This window comes from Ictalurus furcatus, chromosome 4 (genome assembly GCF_023375685.1).
Source record: "Ictalurus furcatus strain D&B chromosome 4, Billie_1.0, whole genome shotgun sequence".
Lineage (NCBI taxonomy): Eukaryota > Metazoa > Chordata > Actinopteri > Siluriformes > Ictaluridae > Ictalurus > Ictalurus furcatus.
This window is the reverse complement of record NC_071258.1, coordinates 31,055,252-31,076,386: the sequence shown is the minus strand read 5'-3', so window position 1 is coordinate 31,076,386 and position 21,135 is coordinate 31,055,252. Positions and strand designations below refer to the sequence as shown.

Below are 21,135 nucleotides of genomic sequence, written 5' to 3'. Positions count from 1 at the left end.
TATATATTTCCTACACAATTTGGCCACCTACCATTTTCCTCCCACTAGCCAACTCTCCCGTATCATACAACAGCTATCAATCAGGGAGGATGAAGGCTGATATATGCTTCTTCCAAGCAATATAATCGCTTTTTTTAAAAAAAAAAAACCAACAAAACAAAACAAAAAACAAAACTGCTGCTCATGCTGTGTCACAGGGCAGTGTAACACACTCAGAGGAAAGCGCTGTCTGCCCTCTTCCACATACACGAGCTCACAGACACTGTGACTGCCACGGGACAGAGAGTACGTCCCTCCCACCCAGACTCCCGGCCACATATAGCTGTGTCGTCGTTCAATAAAGAAAACATTGTACGGTCTTTAGAGGTTGTGCTTAACTTTAACAGGTCACTTTTTACACCAAGCATCTGTTTGAGCTTCATATAACTACTATAGATGTGTATAAAACCACCTGCACACACACACACACACACACACACACACACACACACCTTTTAATTTTTCCAGTTTTATTCAACCGTTCCTAATTCACATAGATCAGAAAGCCACTCAGTCTCTACGAGGCAAAGTGTGTCGAGGTCGAGAGGAGGCCGGCGCACAGCGCAGACTCGCTCTCTGTGTCAGTGTACGCTGCAGATATACACTACATATACATACAGTGCATATGTGCTCATATATTATAAATCTAGACTTCTGTCCTAGAGATCAAAACTGCTCTAAAAACAAAGTGAAAAAGGAAAAGAAACATCTGCATTAAAACCCAGATGTGCTGACCTTTGCTACACGGGTTAAATCATGTGGTGGTAGAAAAAAAAAAAAAAAGAAAGAAAAAAGTTCAGACATCTAGTACATGGACAAGAAAAGAAAATGCTTTTGCTATGTAAGATTATTACTTGGATTTATATGTGACTGTCCATCATACCACTATACTGTAGCACTGTAGAGGAAGTGATGTTTGTGTCTTACCATAGAGACTCATCACATCATCATCATCATCATCATCTACTATCATTAACGTGCTGATTTACAAGAAACTGCAGTGTATGTCACCTGCAGCGTGCATGTTTACACAATCCTGACTTTAACAAGTGATTCGATAACAGCGAGTGTAACCGAATCGTTCAAGTGGTTCAGATTTGGATCACACACTCGAAGTAGTTTTGGTCAAACACACCAGCAGGAGTGATCACGATAAACATGAGAGACATTTGAAATGATGAAGAAATACAGTAACGGCGACTGCCAGTACATTTCACTGACATTTGTGGAAATAAAACCTCATAAAATATCATCTTAGGTGTAAAAGACAATGAATGGTCCATAAGCAAAAAAAAAAAAAATCATAATCATCTATAAAATTTCATGTATGGAATGCACACACATGTACAGAGAGAGAAAGAGAGAGAGAGAGAGCACGAGAGAAGGAATGAGAGAGAGAGAGAGGGAAAGAGAGAAACAGTGCGAGAGAAAGCGAGAGAGAGAGGGAGAGAGGTAAAGAGAGAGAAAGGGAAGAGAGAGAGTGAGAGAGAGTGAGAAAGAGAGAGAGAGAGAGGGAGAGAGAGGGAGAGAGAGAAGGAATGAGAAAGAGAGAGAGAAGAGAGAAACAGAGCGAAAGAAAGAGAGAGGGGGGGGAGAGGTAAAGAGAGAGAGAGAAGAGAGAAACAGAACGAAAGAAAGAGAGAGAGAGAGGGGGGGAGAGGTAAAGAGAGAGAGAGAGAAGAGAGAAACAGAACGAAAGAAAGAGAGAGAGAGAGGGGGAGAGAGAGGTAAAGAGAGAGAGAGAGGGGGAAGAGAGAGGGAGAGAGGGAGAGAGAGAGAGAGAGAGAGAGAGCGAGAGAAGGAATGAGAGAGAGAGAAGAGAGAAACAGAGCGAAAGAAAGAGAGAGAGAGAGAGAGGGCCATATTGAGAGTTAAGCACACAGAGGGAGGATTTAATAATGAAATTACGCTAATCTGAAGATACGCTGGAGTTCGTCTGTGGGCGGAGTTTGAGTAAATCTCAGTCACGTGTTATTCTGAATTTGAATGTAAGCATGTTTTTTTTCGGGGGGGTGGGGGCTGGGGGGTGATTTCGGCTCAAGTGAGGTGCCAGTGCCACTGTTTCACAGTCTGACATAACCACGATGTGTCACTGAAATTTATGCTGTGAATACATTTAAACAACTATGCAATCTATCTATACTATCCAGTGGTCTAGAAACTACCGGAAAAACTCGTCTCTGGATACTTCTGCTCGAGAAAAATCTGGCAACCTTGGAGGCAAGAACTACACTTAGCTAGGATCATTTTGCATCAAATATAAATTGGACAGAAAATCGAGCTGCTTAAACAAACTCTGAATGTGTATAACCTTGGACTTAAGTCCCAACTCTGAACATGGCCCGTAGAGCACAGAAACAATTATCTAACACACTGAGGAAATGATTTCATCTGTAAAGACTGCAGTATCAGTGAGTCTTTTTTCAACCTGGAAGGAAAGGAGATAATGCATAGCAAAAAAACAAAAAACAAAAACAAAACAAAAAACAAACAAACAAACAATAAAATAAAAATAAAGACCAGTGTATATAGGCAGCAGGCAGTCGAGTTGTAACACTCATTTCTAGCAATCTTTTAAACTGCATCTCGAACCAAGAAAACACAGCAAACTACAGCAGAGGAATCGTTCACCCCTCAAACTCATGAAGAAGTAGAAAAGAAAAGAAAAGAAAAAGAAGTTCAGAGCAGAGCACACGACTGGAAGAAAAAGCAACGTTCTAGAAAGTTCAGTAACTGTGCAACTTTGATTTGCAGTTGGAGTGATTTAGCAAAGCACCTGATTCAAATGAGACAATTTAGTCAATACGATTAAAAACAATCCCAGCATGTGACAACACACACACACACACACACACACACACACAAAATATTCTCCTCGGTAACGTACTCTCTTTCATCAACACACTCCTCTGCCCCGTATTTTAAGCAGTACATAAAGTGCTTTATCTCGTCCCTTCACTTTACACACACTTTCCTAGGCTGTGTTCCAATACTGTTTTTATAAACGCTTCATGATTCTCTGTCATGACTCTGTACCACTTGCAGGGCAGGAAGCAGGTTTATTTATTTATTTATTTATTTATATATTTATTTATTGGAAGCCATTTCCTTTTCCATTTGTACAGCCTATTTTCTTTACACGATCTAGCTTCTTACCTCTAGCTTCTAGCTTCTAATTCTTACCCAGAGTGTGTATAGTGCTAATCAGTTGGTTTGCTAGTTCTGTCTGACTCTAGTCATCTACTTCATTTTAACACCCCAGCACAACATGGCTAACTGCCAAAAGATTCAAGGACTGAATTTGTAGTTTTATAAAGGGGAAAACACAATTCTCTGAGTGTTGTGGCACTCCTGGACTTTCGTTTGACACCCCTTAGCTACGGGGCTAATTAGCTAGGCTGTTAAGTAGCTAGACAATCGTCCCGAGCTGGTAAAATTACCCAAATTGTTTACTCATTCATTACTCATCTAAATAAATAAATCTGGTAAACGTTGAAGTACAGCATGAAACCCTTCACTCAAGTGAAAATAGAAAACTCTGTAAACTTAGTTACAGTATGAAACGGGGGGGAAACATTAGCTAAGGCGAACTAACAACAACGTTATTCCTAATCACTCAGATGTTAGCTAGCAAGAGACGAACTCTGAGCATACAAACTGCACATTTCAGTGCTTATGACTGCACAAATACGATTATAGAGAACTGTACCCTGCTGGAAAAAAAACCCCCAGGAATTCTAATGGTTTCCACTAGAAATACCATTACAAACTATTAGCTGTTAACCATTAAAACTATTACCAAACGGTTTCCATTATGTAGTAGGATGTATTAAGGATGTAGGTCCTTAATGGTACCCACTAGCCAAACATGCCACCAATAGAAGGCATCGAATTACCAGTAGAGACCCACAGGGACCATTACAGTTTCCATTAAAACCAATACAATTCCCATTATATCCATTGAAATCATTAGCAATTCTGTGAGGATTTCTCTTAGGTTTTATTTTCTCTCAGCAGGGTAGTGATGTAATGTTTGAAAATACATTTTCTAATATAGAAAAGTAAAATGTCAAAAGTATCTGCTGAAAAAAAAAAAACTCCTCGAGTAAATAACGAATAATTAAAAAAAACAGACTTAAATACAGTAATAAAATAATTGTACTTTGTTACTGCCCACCTTTACTCCTGTGACGTATACACGGAGAAGTCAGTTAATAAAACCCACTTTAAATGTAGAAAATGAGTTCAAAAAACGAAGCATTTTATCACTTTAGTCTTTAATGACAGCGTCCCAGCCCTCATCTAAGAACCTTCCCTCGGTCAAATAAAGTAACGGAAGAACCCTACAGATGGTAGACAGTATTGGAGCACAGCCATAGCCTCACGACAGTGAGAAAACGAATGAAAATGGGTCTTATATACACACCTATACACAATTCAATACTCTATTTGGTTCAGGCTAAGCTATTTCCCTTCTCGGTCTCTTCTGTGCAAAAAACTTCCTTGACCAAACATCTTGACAAAAAAATAAAGGACTTTCAGTGCTTTGAAATTTCACATAGCGTTCATCAGGCAGTGTCTTTACCTCAGGAGAATGGTGATCCAGACGTTTACCCTAAACAATGGGAAAACAACGTGACTGCACACTCCCTGTTGGGGGATGGGGGCTGAGCCGAGATGGCGGCTCTGGGAGTTTACTGCTCGATAACTGCTGGGCAAGAGAAAGGCAGCTTGGCTTTGTACACCAGACATGATTAACACAACACATGGAGTGGAATGGTCTGAAACCTCTTACGCACTAGACACTTGTCCACTTGTACTAACACACGGAAACACGGAACATGTAGACGTTACTTATTACAGTACAAGTTTCTCACACTCTCTCACACACGTCACAGACGTGTGCCGGTGCAACACTGAAGTAAACGCTATTTAATAGATAGACATTTTTTATCCCGTCTAGATAAATTAAATATATATATATATATATATATATATATATATATATATATATATATATATATCATTCTATTTCCAAATATACTATATATCTTATTTATCCATATCATTTAGCAACATTTTTAGGAGACAGAATCACAGTTTAGTAACCAAACGCTGTAATAAAAATGCAGGTTTTCTTGGAGGTCTGGCTGCAGTGTCCCTTCTTTCACATATGGCCATGTGACATGTGGCCATGTGACATGTAAGAAATAAAGCACAATGGGATGTGGAGTAGTGAAGCCGCTACCACCCCGAAGCTGATTTCCAATAAATGCATGGCCTGTTAAGTTTTATTCCTCTTACAGTGGGGGAAATAAGTACTGTACGCGTCAACATTTTATTCAGTAAATATATTTCCAGTGAGGATTTACTAACCCAGCTGATATTATTTTGAACAGACAGGGGGTATAATTACTTACGGATTTCAGCTGGTTCCTTGCATTACCTTGCCTTGGAGAACTGCTTTTTCTTAGCGTGTTCAGTACTTTTTTTCCCGTGTCATTCCACTTTATTCCACATAACTTCATTTATGGACTTTAACGTTGTGAATTCTTTATATGTGCGGATTTCTTGAGTCGAGCGAAAATTTCACGCGAATAACCTCATTGGACATACATTTACTGAAAAGAATTTTGACATGTTCAATACACATTTGCCAATGGCAGCATTTTTTATTTTTATTTTTTTTTAATTGAGAGAATGACGCATCATACTTAAAAAAATAAATAAATTTATAGTTTGTTTCAAACAAGTTAGTTCCTGTTATCACTTACGTTATAGCAGCTGTAAGCACTGTTCCCTCACTCGCCTCTCTTTCTTTCTCTCTCTTGAAGTTAATGAGTCAAAATAAATAAATAAATAAATAAATAAAAATGCAGCAGGTCAGGCTACTGAGAAACCGCAAAGCTTGTTGCTATGGAAACGATAGCGTATTAGAAAAAGCGCGTTAGCACAAACCTGTGATTTGAATTATGGCGGGAACTACGGTCAAAGCGGCTGTTATAGAAAATGAATCAAAAACCAAAAATCTGACCAATCGGAATCGAGATTTCGACAGCGCTGTAGTAGAAATAAGAAACGTCGCCGTTAAATTCCAATCAATGACGTCCATTTTGTTGGGTTATCATTTACATAATAAAACGAATTAGCAATAAAGTGACTGAATTTGAATGTCCGAACGACCGAAACGGCCATAGAAGCACCTGTGACCAGAAGATTCAAGTCCCAGGACTGGCAAAGGCTGAAGGGAGTGAGCGTACAGCCAGAAGACGATCACTGCCACTGCCCTGCACTTAACTACAGCCCTGAACCCTCTCGAGTTGAACACAAAGTGCTGGCCTTGTGCGCTGAAATGTTCGTGATTCAACTCGCAGGCAGAAGAAGTCTCTAAAAATAACAAAAGCGCTCCTTTAAGGTTTAAAGGCACTTCACTACTTTAATGTGGCTTCTGTAATACTTTAAAAATACCGTAATAACAGTCCAAATGTTGACCAATAAAAAATAACCCCAACAACATAATATCAGTTCCCAGTTAAATTTTCCTGTCTAATGGCTGCATCTAGGAAAGGTGTGGAGTGTCATCATGGCCATGCGTATCCTGGGAAAGGGACACCGCAGCCTTACAGTGAAATGACATGCCCGAGAGTCTCCTGAAGGCTGAAATGATCACATCACTTTTCTTCATTTAACAGAAAAGGGTTCAAACCACTTCAAGGACTGGAGGATTTAAAATGAAACTATATATATATATATATATATATATATATATTTAAAAAAATCAACCTCGTCATTTTGCCTCCGTTTCACTTCAGTCCACGGCTTTTGTCTCTCTATAGCGACCGCTATTAGCGTCATATCCTCAGTAAATGAAAGGCAGAGAAAAAGAGGGGAGACCGCAGAACGTCACGTTCCCATGATTCCACACAGCAGACGGAGGTGTGATATCCTAGGTTTGGACTCTCCGTGAACGTTCCTCCTCTCTTTCTCTGTGCTCGCTCTCCCTCCTTCGTGTAACAGCAGTGCGCAGACGAGTTCTGCCCGTTTCGCTCTGGTACACACACTCACACACACGGATGTGGCTCTCCGCTGCCCGGCGACACCTGCTGGCTCTACAGGGGACGTGTCAGTGGTAATGAGTCCGTTTCTCGTCTGAGTCTGAGCCATAGTCTCTAAAAGTTACACCTCGCTGCAGACTCAGTAAAGAGTCCTTCATCTGAGAGATCACACACACACACACACACACACGTAATTATTTCAATAAACAGAATTAGTATATACAGATGTTATGCAGTGAGCACATTTCACACCAAATTTGATAACTATAAATAATCAGATTTTGCCTTTTACATGCATTTCAGTAATCTGATTATGGGAAAACTGAAAAAAGTGTTTGAAATCGCTTCCCCGTATGTGTGTGTGTGTGTGTGTGTGTGCGTATATGTGCTCGCTACCTGGTCTAGCAGCAGAACTGATGATTTGATGATCTCTCTCCACTTCTGTAGTTCGGCTTCATGGAAGCGCTGCTGAGACTCTAGAAGCTGAGCCCACTCCACCTGTGTCTGTGGTAATTTACTACACACACCCACACACACACGCACACACACACACTTTATCAAACACTACTCAGTGGCGATTCATCTGCTTGGTGTATGGGCAAGTGGAGTGGAGCTGTTTGCTCGTACCTTTCGTCCAGACGTAGGCCCTGCCAGGTCATTAGGCTCTGAGCGGAGTACTCCAGCATCCACAGCTTATAGAAGAGCATCATGTTCAGGAAAACCAGCAGCACCAGGCTGGAGAGAGAGCACACACGTGTACACACACACACACACACACACACACACACACAAACGCACATATACATAATCGGGTCACACGTGCGTACAAACAAAGTAACAACTTAAATAAAATAAATAAAGCGATGTTGGGGCGGGAATGAAGAGTCAGAGAAGAAAAGTCGTCAGCGAGTGTGTTTACACGTGCGTTAATAACCGGAGCAGTATCTCATCTAATCTACTTATCAGACAGAGTGGCTTTAAACATGACTATGATATCTTAAATTAGATTACGAGATTTCAAGAAATTCCTGTTCCGGGTTAGCGATGTTTATAGAATTTATTGAGCGTCCCCATGATCAGATTGCTTAAATGCATGAGGAAATCAGATTGAAAAAAATAACAATGTAAACACACTCGATGTAAAAGCCAGGCTCAGGAGTCAGCTCACTAATCAATACGTCTTTAGACGTTTAATCAAATATACGGAAAGTGGTTTTTATGTATGCAGTAAATATGTACCTTATGCAGATCCTAACGGCAGCCCAAGGCGGAGCAAAGAAAAATAAATACACAGAAAAAGAATGGCATAAATACAAATCTAAGCAAAAGATTTCAATAAATGTGTGCAGCAGAAAAGGACTGAATAGAGAGAGCAGACACGGACATGTACGGCGGGAAAAATAAACACACTTACACGAAACTGATAATGAGCAGCAATTTGGAGAGTTTACAGAAGGCTCCGCCCCCAGGGGTGTGTTCAGGAATGTGTCTCGTTTGTGTGGAGCCTGCTAGAGGAGGAGTAATATCAGTAACATGCAGTGTTACAGTATGTTACAGAGAATGTGTGTGTGTGTGTGTGTGTGTGTGTGTAAAACATTGCACCTGATACATGCTTGATTCTATGGATGACCTCTTCATCAGTGGGTGTGGTCACAGGGCTAAGCGTTTCCTCCAGGTGAGGTGTGCGCAGGTGTGGGAGGGGCCTTTTTCTCCGCCTCAGGGTGGAGTTTTTCAGGGCTTTGGTTTTCGGAGATGGCCCGTGTGCTTCTAACAGGAGGTCCTCGGCTTTCGTCAGCTCAAGTTCTGCGTGAACGGATACTTATGATCATTTTTAACATTTGAAACGCTCTTAGTGCTTGCAGCATTTGGAAACAGAATCACAAATGGGGCTGTTAAGAGCTCCCCCCGGCACCTCACATGATTGTGTGAATGTCCTACTGATTGAAAAGATTCCAAAAGAACCCAAATAGCATGTTTATAATGCTTACATAAATTAGTGCTGGGATTGTATCATGGGTTGTGTTGTGTTATTTTACTGAGTTGGTGTTTATGTGTTAGTTTTACGCGTTGTGTACGTAACCACATTCTTTTGTTGCTTTGTGGATTGTTTTGTGTTCTATTTGTTCTTCTTAATAAAAGGTTGTTTTTTTTTATATCAGTGGACGGTAGATGAAAATGATGCCGACTAAAGCTCATAACTCGGTAACTCGGAATTTACGACCTCCGACTAGGAAAAACGAAAGAGAACGCGACCTCAACTTGGAATTCCTACTCGGAACGTCATTAAGGTCTCCTCAGTCCAGAGTTTAGCTGTCGACATCATGCTAACATGGCCGCTCACACCGCTTCACTACTTTAAATGAGATTCTAGTAGTGTTTACTAGTAGTGTTCACTACTAAAGTAGTGTTTACTTTAGATCAGTCAACACAGACATGTTCGTTAGTTCGATCTACACTTGAAAACGGCGTAATTCGGAGTTCCCACTTCCGAGTTGAGTTGAATGCGGCTTTTGCCTGAATCTGACACATTCGTTAATCATTACATTGTCACAAATACTGAAAGAAAGAAAGAAAGAAAGAAAGTGGCATTGGATCTGTCATATCCTATAAGCTGAGCGGTTGGATTTTAATAAAAACCCACGCTAATTCATGTCTGAAATCTGAGTGTGCTGCTCACCGAGACTCCTGAAGTTCTCCTCCAGTCCACTCCAGAAGTTCTTCTCGATGAAACCTTTCACCAATCCCCATGGCTGCTTCCTGTACCGCAGCTCTGTAGAAACCCTGAGACAAAGAACGGAGTCACCTTAAAGCTTGACTCTTACATGAATGTCATTACAGAATGATGTCATACTTATGCCCATTTATGGTAGAACATCCGCAAAACATGTTCGTTCCTGTTATCGCTTCCATTATTCACTTACACAGCCTCTCTTTTTCTCTGTTTCGAAGTTAATAAGACCAAAAAAAAACCTGAAGCGTTGTCGTCTTACTGGGAAACTAGTAAAAGCTTTGTTGTCAGGATTAATTATAACCAACGGTAGCAGTCGACTGATTGTAAATTTATTTTAGAACGAAGCAGAAAAGCGTGTTAGTTCAGCGTTACGCACCTGAGCCGACACTTGTTCTTGGCCACGCGGGTGAGTGTGTAGCGGTTGAGTGTGTAGAAATAGTCGTGATAAGGAACATCATGAGTGACAACTTCAGCGTCGATGATGTAACACTCATTCTCCTGGCTGGCTTTGTACAGAGTCTAGTTATCAGACAGAGAGAGGGCGAGAGAAAGAGAGAGAGAGCGAGGGCGAGAGAGAGTGAGAGAGAGAGAGAGAGGGCGAGAGAGAGAGAGAGAGTGAGAGAGAGAGCGAGAGACAGAGAGAGAGTGAGAGGGCAAGAGTGAGTGAGTGAGTGAGAGCGAGAGAGAGAGAGAGCGAGGGCGAGAGACAGAGTGAGAGAGAGGGCGAGAGAGAGAGGGCGAGATAGAGAGAGCGAGAGAGAGAGAGAGCGCGAGAGAGAGAGAGAGAGAGAGAGAGAGAGAGAGAGGGCGAGAGAGAGAGAGAGAGAGAGAGAGAGAGCAAACCATTAATAAGATACATCATGACAACCAACTCAACAGTATATATGTACATATAGTGAGATGTCTTCTTGTGTGTGTGTGTGTATGTGTGTGTGTATGTGTGTGTGTGTGTGTGTGTGTGTGTGTACGTGTAAAGCTGACCTGAGTCTCACTGACGTTGGCTGTTTTGGGAGCCAGTGGGTTGGAGAGTGAGATGGTGTACATAATCTCCCTCCTGTGGTTCCCTGCTTCCTCTTTCCTCCAGGGCTGAAACACTACATCTGTATGTGTGTGTGTGTGTGTGTGTGTGTGTGTGTGTGTGTGTATGTGTGAGTAGGAGGGCAGAAATACAGAGCAGCTTATAAATAAAGACAAAAAAAGAAATTTCCGTATGAACACACTGACTACGCTGAGCAAAATGAACAAACCTGTGAATCTGCGCTGCTCCATGAAGTCGGCCATGAACTGCGACTCGGTGAAGAGGAACGAGTACATCTTATCCACGCTGAACTTATACACCTCGTTAATGTACTGACGCCCGTTTAGGTCATCGTGGAATGCCTGTACCTCCACTTCTGAGCACACGCACACACACACACACACACACTTATATATATATATATATATTGCTCTTAAAGAAGTACACAGCTTGTAATGAAAGCTTATACAAACGTGCATGAGTTTGAATTGTTTTTTTTTTTAATAACTATGAACCCTACACCACTACACTTCCTAGAAACGCTTTTATTTGTACCTGCCCACGATGTTTTCGAACAAATGTATTTCCCAAAATATAAGCAAACTCCGAGCCTAATTTAAACCACTACAGCCCTGACCAGGCAGTTACTAAGGATGAATGAACGAACATTGGAAAAGCATTCTGCAAATCCTCCAGCATACGTGGCGCTTTTGTTGCGTCCCCCTGGGACCCCAGTGCCGACGTGCATCTTTAATCTCAACCTGCGAACCTTTCTGTCAAACCTTCCAAAAATAAAATAAAACAAATAAATAAATAAATAAATAAAAGCCCCTCGTATTGGTATCTGTTTAGAATACAGTTTAGTGTGTACCGTCATCGTGTGTGTCGGACGAGTCGCTGAGCTCGGTCGGGATGTCTTCGTTATCGTTGAAGTCGAGAGAGGGCGAGGACACTGGACCCAGCTGTCCCTCTGCAGACTCGCAACTCCTCTCGTCAGCCAGCAGAGGCAACGTCAAGAGCTCCGGGTCCGGCAGACAGTCCGTGTACTCCTCAGGAGCGATGGCAAACTGCAACCAGCAGAGAGCGCTACTTTACACACAAACCGCAATGGGTTAGGTTTCGGCATGCAGAAAGCTAGAGGAAGCGTGTGTGTGTGTACACACAGACAGAGGCAGGTCTGTGCTGCTGGGCGTGGACGTGATGGTGGATTGTGTGATTGATCTCTTGTGTGACTGAGGGCTGCTGTCCTGCTTATTCTCTCCGCTGCTCTTAGATGAGTTATCGTTACTGACCTCGTTCTCTTCGGCAGGGATCTCTTCAGAGTAACTACAACACACACACACACACACAGTGTCCAATGTCAGGACACTGGGATGTGAAGGTCTGAAAAGCAGGACATTTAAATCCCTGTTTGTTTATACTAAATCTATAAGTCTAGAATGAATATGAATGAGTTTTGTGAATCCTGTGTGTTACGTGTTCATTATGTGCGTTTACCCCATAGTGTTAAAGTCATCGTCGGGGGGGACATAGTCCTCATCGTCACTGGTCAGCCCGAGCTCGTTACCATAGCACTGATGGACAAAGTGCCACAGTTCCTTAGGACACAGGGGCTGGAGAGAGACGGGGGGAATCGGGGGGGGGGTTATAATCTATAACCACGTTTAAAAAAAAATGTGGAAAATCTTCTGTAAGGAGATGTTTATTTAACACATATGGAAGGAGTCTCCAGTGTCAGAGCATTCGGGACACAGGCTTTCCAGTTTCTCCGTAACATGACAAGCTGCATTTAGTGTAACTTCAGAATAGAGAGAGAAATGACGAGTGTTTACAGTTGCTATATTGTTAGTCATAACTTGTTTTGTGTATGTTCTACAACAGTAACCTAACCAAAAACAGATCAAAACTATGATGACGCTGGAAAATAATCGACTCTGGGCTGGTAGCAGTAACTCTGCTTCACATTGTGTCACATCATAACACCTCGCTGATCATAACCGCATGTCTTCAAGTGTTTTATTCCTTAATAAAGCTCAATTTTACTACACGGTAGAGCTGAATACAGTGCTCAGAACCACCCTGAAGCTAAAATCACTTCCTCGTTAGCATATAGTTTGGTATTTCTCCTTACAAGCAGAATTTTAAATCAAAGCGTGTACAGAAGGTGGAATTGCACACTGTAAGTGTGAAACAAACAAACAAGTGTGAAATCACCCTTAGACAGTTCTAAACATACCGTAAGCCTCACTTGAGTACAAAAAAAGTACAAAATTAAAGAAGCATACTTTAATATTTAGACACTAAATATATCATTGATTGATAAGATAAGCAAACAACTGTGTATTTCATTGCATTTCTGGATAAACTGGTCTTTTGCCACGTACAATACGGTCTGCACTTATATAGCACTTTGATTTTTTTAACCTTAGCGGTTCTACAAAGCGCTTTATACTGGTTCTCATTCACACACCAGTGGTAGCAGAGCTGCCATTGCAACGCGCTAGCTTGCCATCGGGAGCAACTTGGGGTTCAGTGTCAATCCTACGATTAGTGGACAACCCGCTCTACCACCTGAGCCACAGCCGTACAACACGTTAGGGGATGCGTGAATGCAATCTGCCCTTACCTTATCCAGCAGAGCGTTCTGCCAGAGACGGAACATCATCATGTACGTCCTGTCCCTCGCCCCGAACGATGTGAAAAAGTGCTGCAGTAGAGACGGTGCGAACAGTGACGGATCACAGTGTGAGTTTAATGGCCATTATTATGGTTTGTACTTTCTGGCAGGCAGAATAAAATATTCAACGACAGTAATTTGCATCAATGTAATGCCTTCAAGCGTTATTATAAAACAACGAACGTGAGCCATTAACCGACAGATCTCATCCTCTCGGAGTGATTACACAGCAGTTCGAAGTGCTCCCATTACCTTCTCAGTGTCTGTGCACACTTGGATGGCGTTGGGAATGAGACGTGCTGTCTTTTCTTTCGTCATGGAACAAATATCCTTCAGACGCACCGTCAGCTACACGCACCGAAAAAAAAAAACACACCGATGTCAAACACTCTGGGACAATTTACTGCATTATTAACTTGTTACGTAACCAAAATCCATTTCAGATTTAATGAGAAAGACTCGTACTAGTGTCTCCCAGCGGAAGATGTTGCTATAGAAACAGATCCAGTTCTCGGAGAGGTAGAGTCTGCCCTGCAGGAGGATGTCCCTCTGCAGAGCACAGGAGTAGTCTAAAAAGGTCAAAGGTCAAATCTTAACACTTATTGTAAGGATTTTATATATCTATATATATATATATATATATTTAGATGATACATTCATTTCTTTATAATTAGCTGTATACGGATAGGTTCAGTAGGTTAAAAGTATTCCTCTGACTGTGTCTCTAAGATACGTACCCACAATGAGGCGCTCTGTATCCGGGAGCTGCTTGAAGAGCTTCCTGAAGTCTTCATTTCGCTGCTTGTAGGTGGGGCTGAGAACCTGCACGAGACACGAACCAAGACATGAGGTCAAAGACAGTCACTAATGACACTTGTGCACGAATCTCACACTGGTCTCTGTTGAATTGAATTTGCACCCCATCGTAAAATACCTGTTTACGTTATTCTACATTACACGAGAGCACTGTTTTTGAATTCTCACATCCGATTGGTCATAAGGTCAATGATTGGTACAATCCTGGTAGTTCGGGCGACAAGAAAAATCGCAGGTTTATATTAATACACTCGTTCTAATACATCATCGCTTTTATAGTAAGAACTCTCCACTTACACAGATAAAATTTTTTTAAAAAAACCCAACAACAATGTGTAATTGTAGATATGATGTTTATAATGAATGACACATCATTCATTAATAAATAAGAAATTGTATCCGTTGGCTTATTGTTATAGTACAACAGGAATACGACACATCCGGGCATGCTGTTATAGGAACAAAATCAGCTTCGGAATCAGCACACAGAAAACGGAAACATATGCCCATAAAGGTTATCACTGGAGCTGCCCTTTAGAAAAGCCATGATGACTCATAACCGAGATAACATCTGTGGGCGCATCAACTGGTGGAACATCTGAACAGCAAAGAGCTGTGTAAACCTTATCTCGACAACTCGTTCCCTCTCGTAGAACAGAAAATCGATACGCTTGTATGTCTGTCAGTTTGAACTCTTTATTAAATGACTAAACATTTCGCCTTCAATCGAATCGATAGTCGTTATATCCGTAACAGGCAAGAACGAGAAGAATGTTGGTGATTCGCTGTAACGTGAAACAAACAGGACACTCGATACGTCAAATCTCACTGAGAATCCCATTTAAAATGAGCTGTATAATCACAATTTGCCTGGTGACACTTACACCATATTAGTCTTAGGATGAGAATGAAATGAGATAAAGTCCTACCGAAGCTGTTTTTTTAAAAATTATTATTATAGTGGGAGTTTTAGAGCAATACATTAAAAAGTAATTCCAGTTGCTTCAATTTTCCAGGACGTTTGGTGGTGTTGCATAATAAGATAATAAGAAACTATGCTAATAATATGCAAGCACAAATGTACCTCTTGGAAAAAGGATTTCCCGTCTTTGAAAGGCTGAATTGGATAGACTTTGAGCTACGTTTAGAATTCCATTTGACGGAAAATTTCATTTTTAAATTTTGCATAAATGTTTATTGACTAATTCACCTGCCTCTGATTATAATAAGTGGGTTTTAAATTATGTTAAATACTTCTTAGATAGATATTAGATTGCTAAATGATGGGTTTTCCTTTACATTTTGATGCATAATTCAACGGATGGAATGGGCTCCTTGCTTGAAAGTATGAAACGTACATAAAACAGGTGGTCACGCTGTGACCCTTGACCTCTACATGAACAATCCTTGATGGTGTCTTTTTCACTACAAAATGCCAACTAAATCCTGCAGAGCACCTCCATCAAAACGTCTGCTGGTACGCTGATCCCTCTACTACGTAAAACACGGGGCAAGAAACTCACCCGAACCCATTCGATTAAGCCTTCCAAATCACAAAATTCCCTCCATGTATCTATACAGCAGAAATCCCTCCGTCTTCGACATCTTCATTCCAAACCTCAACAATCTGGTAACTCACAGCCGGGATGTCCTCGTCTTCGTCTTCTTCGTCCGATGACTGGGTTTCCGTAGAGCTCCACGACAAGCCATTCGCCAAAGCTGAGCCCTGCAGCAGCCACACTGTAAGCGTTTCCTCCAGCTCCAGCAAGGTTTCCCAGTCCCTCTGAAAGCCCCCCATCATAAACTCCGTCACCTACAAGTACCAGTGGCACAAGGCCAGGTCAGGATGCCTTTCAGGATGCACTGAACACGTAACCCGGGTTCAAAATGCTAGCAAGTCTTCTGATCGATCCAAGTCCCAAATGCAGTATGGAGTGTACAGAGAAGAGCTGAGATCTACCTGATCTTACAGTCTTCTCTGAAGGATCCTCATCTGGGAGTACTAGTCTGTGCTGACTAGTGCCACATGATTCCAGTGTTTGTCACACACAAACATACACGCTGGCCAATGGCCTACAGTAACCCCAGCAGACAGATCTGTTATTATGCTTCTTTGTTTTCCTTCTCGCTGGGTGAGTGTGAGCGCCCTGAAGCGTCAAGTCTCATTCATCTCCTCCTTGACTTGGCAGAAACCGTTTATAGTTCGTCTTTCAAGTCTGGTCTCTTTTCTCTATGTCTCTTGTCCTCTCTTTCTCGAGTTACAAGGGGCAATCTTCTGCAACTTCAAGTTGTGGTACCTTTCAGTTCACACACCGCCTTCAAAAGCAGCGATACTGATACTGCTGGTTCTGAAAGAATGAAACACGTTCGACCGCATTCATCAGCTCCGAATTCCTACAAACATCCCCAGACATGTGGTCTCGCTTTCTTCACAGCAGTTTAAAAGTCTACTCTCTGCTTGTAAGCTAAAGATAACCGATCACACTACGAGCCATGCGACATGTCCTACTCGAAACGCGGCATTTTAAAGTAGAAATCCAAATCTTTTGTTGCAAGGAGTGGATCGAGTAGCAGTCCTAATGTCTAGCAGTGAACGATCCTCTCTGGTGTTGTTAAAATTCCAGCGATCATCGTTCCATTGATCGAGTGGCTCTTCAGAAAAAAATAACAACACAGCTCGTACGAAACCAAGCCCTACAGTCGATATGAATGGTTCGTTCCCAATTCCGGACACATCTTTAAGATGATGCTCTGTGTGGGAGTATGCACAGTTCGAGTGTGTGTGCCAGGAGATGAATGTGTAAAGTTAGTTACCCATTAACTCTAAGGACAAACAAAGGGAGATGTCCGTGGCTGGTACCAGGAGCAGCCAGCGTGACACTCCAATAAAGTCATTAGTATACATCCGTGTACACACACATACAAATGGAGAGATGAGGTCTTCCCCACTGATAGTTTTTTTTTTTTTAATGTCATATCATATATCCATATCTGTCTATCTACACACACACACACACACACCAAAACACACCTCTTTTTTTTAATCTTCTAACATTTTTACACCAACAAAATAATTATATTAATCCATTTTTAGAAATATCTCAACTGACAACTGGGTAATAAAGCAACAATTAAAGTATTGCTGGGATTGTTAGTAAAATAGGGATGTCATGAGAACCGATACTTCGGTACCGAGTCGGTACCAACATTCTTAAAATGTGATGGTACTTGTTTTTCTGCAGTAGCGTAGGTACCGTTCGTAATGAAGCTACTGAGGTTGTGATTCTTCCGGAACTGAAGGGGGCAGCAAATACGTGCAAGTGTTTAAGTCGGTCCACAAGTGGTGAAGAAGATAAGAAGGAAAACGCCTACAAGCACACGGGGAAAAACTACAGTAGATGGCGACAAGTTTAGCTCCGCCCCGACGCGTTGAGAGGAAAGATGGTAAGGGTCGACATGGAAATACATCGCATTCGAGGCGGATGACAGCAAACGTATAATTGATGCTCTGAAGCCGGTGTGCAACCGATGCTATCGTTCATTTCAAACAAACCGAGGAAACACCTTGGCGAAGCACATGAAAGACGGGCCCTATGTTATAGAATTTGGTATCGTGACATCCCTATATCAAAATAATGTGCCAGTAACAGGCTAAATAATTTGACAAGTGACACTCCAAACGATCACAAGATACACACGGCAGCCATCTTGCCTGCGCATCAGCGTAGTTCGGAGGCTTAAGGCTCCCCCTTTAGCAGGTGCTGTGAGTTGGACTGATCTTAAACCACATCCATTGTTAACTGTATTGGGCTTGTAAAAAATTTATTGAGGACTCATCGAGTTAAGCAAGGCAATACCACAATACAGATCAGGTTTAAGGATCGCTAAGACGTTTCGGACAACAAAAAACAGACAACAATACACATAAATAACTTTACACGACTTCAACAAATACATGATGACAATATAAAATGAAAAAAAACTAAACAAAACTGAGGCCAAATGCTACTGTTCTCAGCCTTAACTGGACTAACCTAATAGTTCCTACATAGCTAATGTGGTTTAAGTATTCTTAAAAGTTACTCTTAGCTAAACAATCTATACAAGAAGTTAACTTTAGCTATATTTAGGGCTTTAAGCTGGATCATTTATAGTGTTTAGCTATGGAAATGTGTTGAAAACAGCATCCTGCACTGCTAAGGTATGGGGTATAGCTTTTATACGGCCCACAAAAATGTGTGAGAAAAAACAAAACAAAAAAAAACCATGAAAACACTGGTGTGTGTGCTGAGCTAGAAAATAAGGTGCAATTTGGGATCAGTTCATTTTTGCATTAGCATACATAATACAAATATACACTATAATCAACTGATACATGAAATGAAATCATGTGCTTTAATAACTGTTATGATTTGGACTTTTGGGGAGAAGAAATGATCCCAAATTAGCCTTCAACATTACTAGCTCAGCTATACAAATAAAATATGTCTATATGCCAGCGATCACTAGATTACACTGCAAAGTGACTTATATCTTAGCTTTTTTTTTTCCAGTTACATTGCTTGGCTTTCAGAAAAGATAAACAGTACAGTAGCCTGTGGTCTCATGGCTATGGGCTCAGAACTCATTTGTGGACGGTTGAGCTGTAATCATGGAAACACTCAGTGCCATGGAAGATCATCATCGCCCATAATCAGCGCCAGTGCCATGGAAGATCATCATCGCCCATAATCAGTGCCAGTGCCATGGAAGATCGTCATCTCCCATAATCAGTGGCAGTGCCATGGAAGATCGTCATCTCCCATAATCAGTGCCAGTGCCATGGAAGATCGTCATCTCCCATAATCAGTGCCAGTGCCATGGAAGATCATCATCTCCCATAATCAGTGCCAGTGCCATGGAAGATCATCATCTCCCATAATCAGTGCCAGTGCCATGGAAGATCATCATCTCCCATAATCAGTGCCAGTGCCATGGAAGATCGTCATCGCCCATAATCAGCGCCAGTGCCATGGAAGATCATCATCGCCCATAATCATTGCCAGTGCCATGGAAGATCGTCATCTCCCATAATCAGTGGCAGTGCCATGGAAGATCATCATCGCCCATAATCATTGCCAGTGCCATGGAAGATCTTGATCTCCCATAATCAGTGGCAGTGCCATGGAAGATCGTCATCTCCCATAATCAGTGGCAGTGCCATGGAAGATCATCATCTCCCATAATCAGTGCCAGTGCCATGGAAGATCATCATCTCCCATAATCAGTGCCAGTGCCATGGAAGATCGTCATCGCCCATAATCATTGCCAGTGCCATGGAAGATCGTCATCTCCCATAATCAGTGGCAGTGCCATGGAAGGTCATGATCTCCCATAATCATTGCCAGTGCTATGGAAGATCGTCATCTCCCATAATCAGTGCCAGTGCCATGGAAGATCATCATCTCCCATAATCAGTGCCAGTGCCATGGAAGATCATAATCCCCCATAATGTAACACTTTACATTAAGGTTCCCTTATCTACCATTATTCACAGCATTAAGCAGCATTAGAAAATGTTTGACTTAGCATTAGTATAACAAAAGTAAAGTCAACAGTGACGTAACACTGTATTAATGTTGCATTCAGCTATCTCGTAAATTTTGACCACTGACCAGGGAGAACCAAGGAAAACGCCCCTGAACTCAGAATTCCCACTTGGAAAGTTGGGACAGTTCAGCAAGTGACGTCTAATCAACATGGCTGCTCACAGCATGAAGAGTAAACAAAGCGGCATTTTTTTTTAACCTTTAAATGAGTTATACTCTATATACAAATATATGCTTTAGACCAACAAACAGACATAGTACCTCTATAACATTGAGGGAAATATACATCACTAATGACAGTTAGCTGGCTAGATTGTTGCTAAGAAAAGTCGCACATGGAGGCATCTTTGTCTCATCAACCAACACCCCCCCCCCCCCCCCCGGGGATTTCCCATTTCCAAGGTAAGTCAATGGAGCATAATTTACATTTGCTTAAATATTAACACACACTGACCAACTACTGTTGATTTAATCTATGACTAAGAATTTATGTAAATGTAAAACAAAAATTTTATTACACCGTGTTCCCTAATGTTGGTCATTTACTGATATTTGGTCTTCAGGAACATTATTTGGAATTTGTTTTTCAGCCTCAGTTGGGAATTTTGCCACCGCTATATGGAATTACATTTGTGCCAAAAGGTATTGAACGTACTCGTTTCAAGAAACGAACAAAAATATACAACGAGGAAGAAGAAAAACACTCTGAAATCGAAAACTCAGTGGCAAAAACTGAACAAGGTCTTCAAATAAACAGCGCTCTTTGTTAAAATGCTATATTCTAAGCTTTTAGATTAGCCTTTTCGCTAATCACAGTTCATGAATGCGCTGCCAGACTTTTCATTCACGCTTTCAAAGTTTCGCTTACGCTCGACAGGTTCACCATTTTGGCACAAATCTATTGTGTGGGCGGGGCTTAACAGCGATATACTCTCTTTGGCTAGTGAGATTTGGATTGACAGCTCCCTGACCAGGAAGTAGAGATTTCAGTGGTGTGAATTTTTGAGAACGTTCTGGATGTGGTTCTCTGTATAGTTATAGTGTTCATACTTTATAGTGACATTACTTATACACTCAGTCAGTATATGCCACTCTTTGATTTATTATTAAAAAATATATTAATAAATGAATACAAGTGTTAGTGCTACTTTTTTAATGCTACTGATGGTGTATTAATGCTAATGGCCATGGTTTGTATATGCTAATAAATG

The 21,135-nt window shown here is 41.4% G+C and overlaps 1 protein-coding gene across 4 annotated transcripts in view; it reads right to left on the bottom strand.

Annotated features, from left to right (window-relative positions):
- Positions 1 to 6,831: 6,831 nt before the first annotated feature.
- The window catches only part of gramd1bb (GRAM domain containing 1Bb), a 124,799-nt gene continuing 110,495 nt past the window's right edge, over positions 6,832 to 21,135 (bottom strand). For 3 of the 4 annotated variants that reach the window (XM_053623579.1, XM_053623580.1, XM_053623582.1), the window contains 16 exons: positions 14,258 to 14,342; positions 13,986 to 14,089; positions 13,773 to 13,868; positions 13,470 to 13,550; positions 12,341 to 12,456; positions 12,007 to 12,169; positions 11,715 to 11,910; positions 11,073 to 11,219; positions 10,807 to 10,925; positions 10,202 to 10,344; positions 9,772 to 9,875; positions 8,697 to 8,897; positions 8,509 to 8,599; positions 7,722 to 7,829; positions 7,491 to 7,611; positions 6,832 to 7,252 (listed from right to left, as the gene is read on the bottom strand). In XM_053623579.1, the coding sequence (XP_053479554.1) occupies positions 7,163 to 7,252; positions 7,491 to 7,611; positions 7,722 to 7,829; positions 8,509 to 8,599; positions 8,697 to 8,897; positions 9,772 to 9,875; positions 10,202 to 10,344; positions 10,807 to 10,925; positions 11,073 to 11,219; positions 11,715 to 11,910; positions 12,007 to 12,169; positions 12,341 to 12,456; positions 13,470 to 13,550; positions 13,773 to 13,868; positions 13,986 to 14,089; positions 14,258 to 14,342 (1,965 nt within the window). In that variant the 3' untranslated portion in view covers positions 6,832 to 7,162. Of the gene's footprint in view, positions 7,253 to 7,490; positions 7,612 to 7,721; positions 7,830 to 8,508; positions 8,600 to 8,696; positions 8,898 to 9,771; positions 9,876 to 10,201; positions 10,345 to 10,806; positions 10,926 to 11,072; positions 11,220 to 11,714; positions 11,911 to 12,006; positions 12,170 to 12,340; positions 12,457 to 13,469; positions 13,551 to 13,772; positions 13,869 to 13,985; positions 14,090 to 14,257; positions 14,343 to 15,975; positions 18,986 to 21,135 lie in introns of those variants that run through there. The other variant, XM_053623583.1, reaches the window with a different exon arrangement.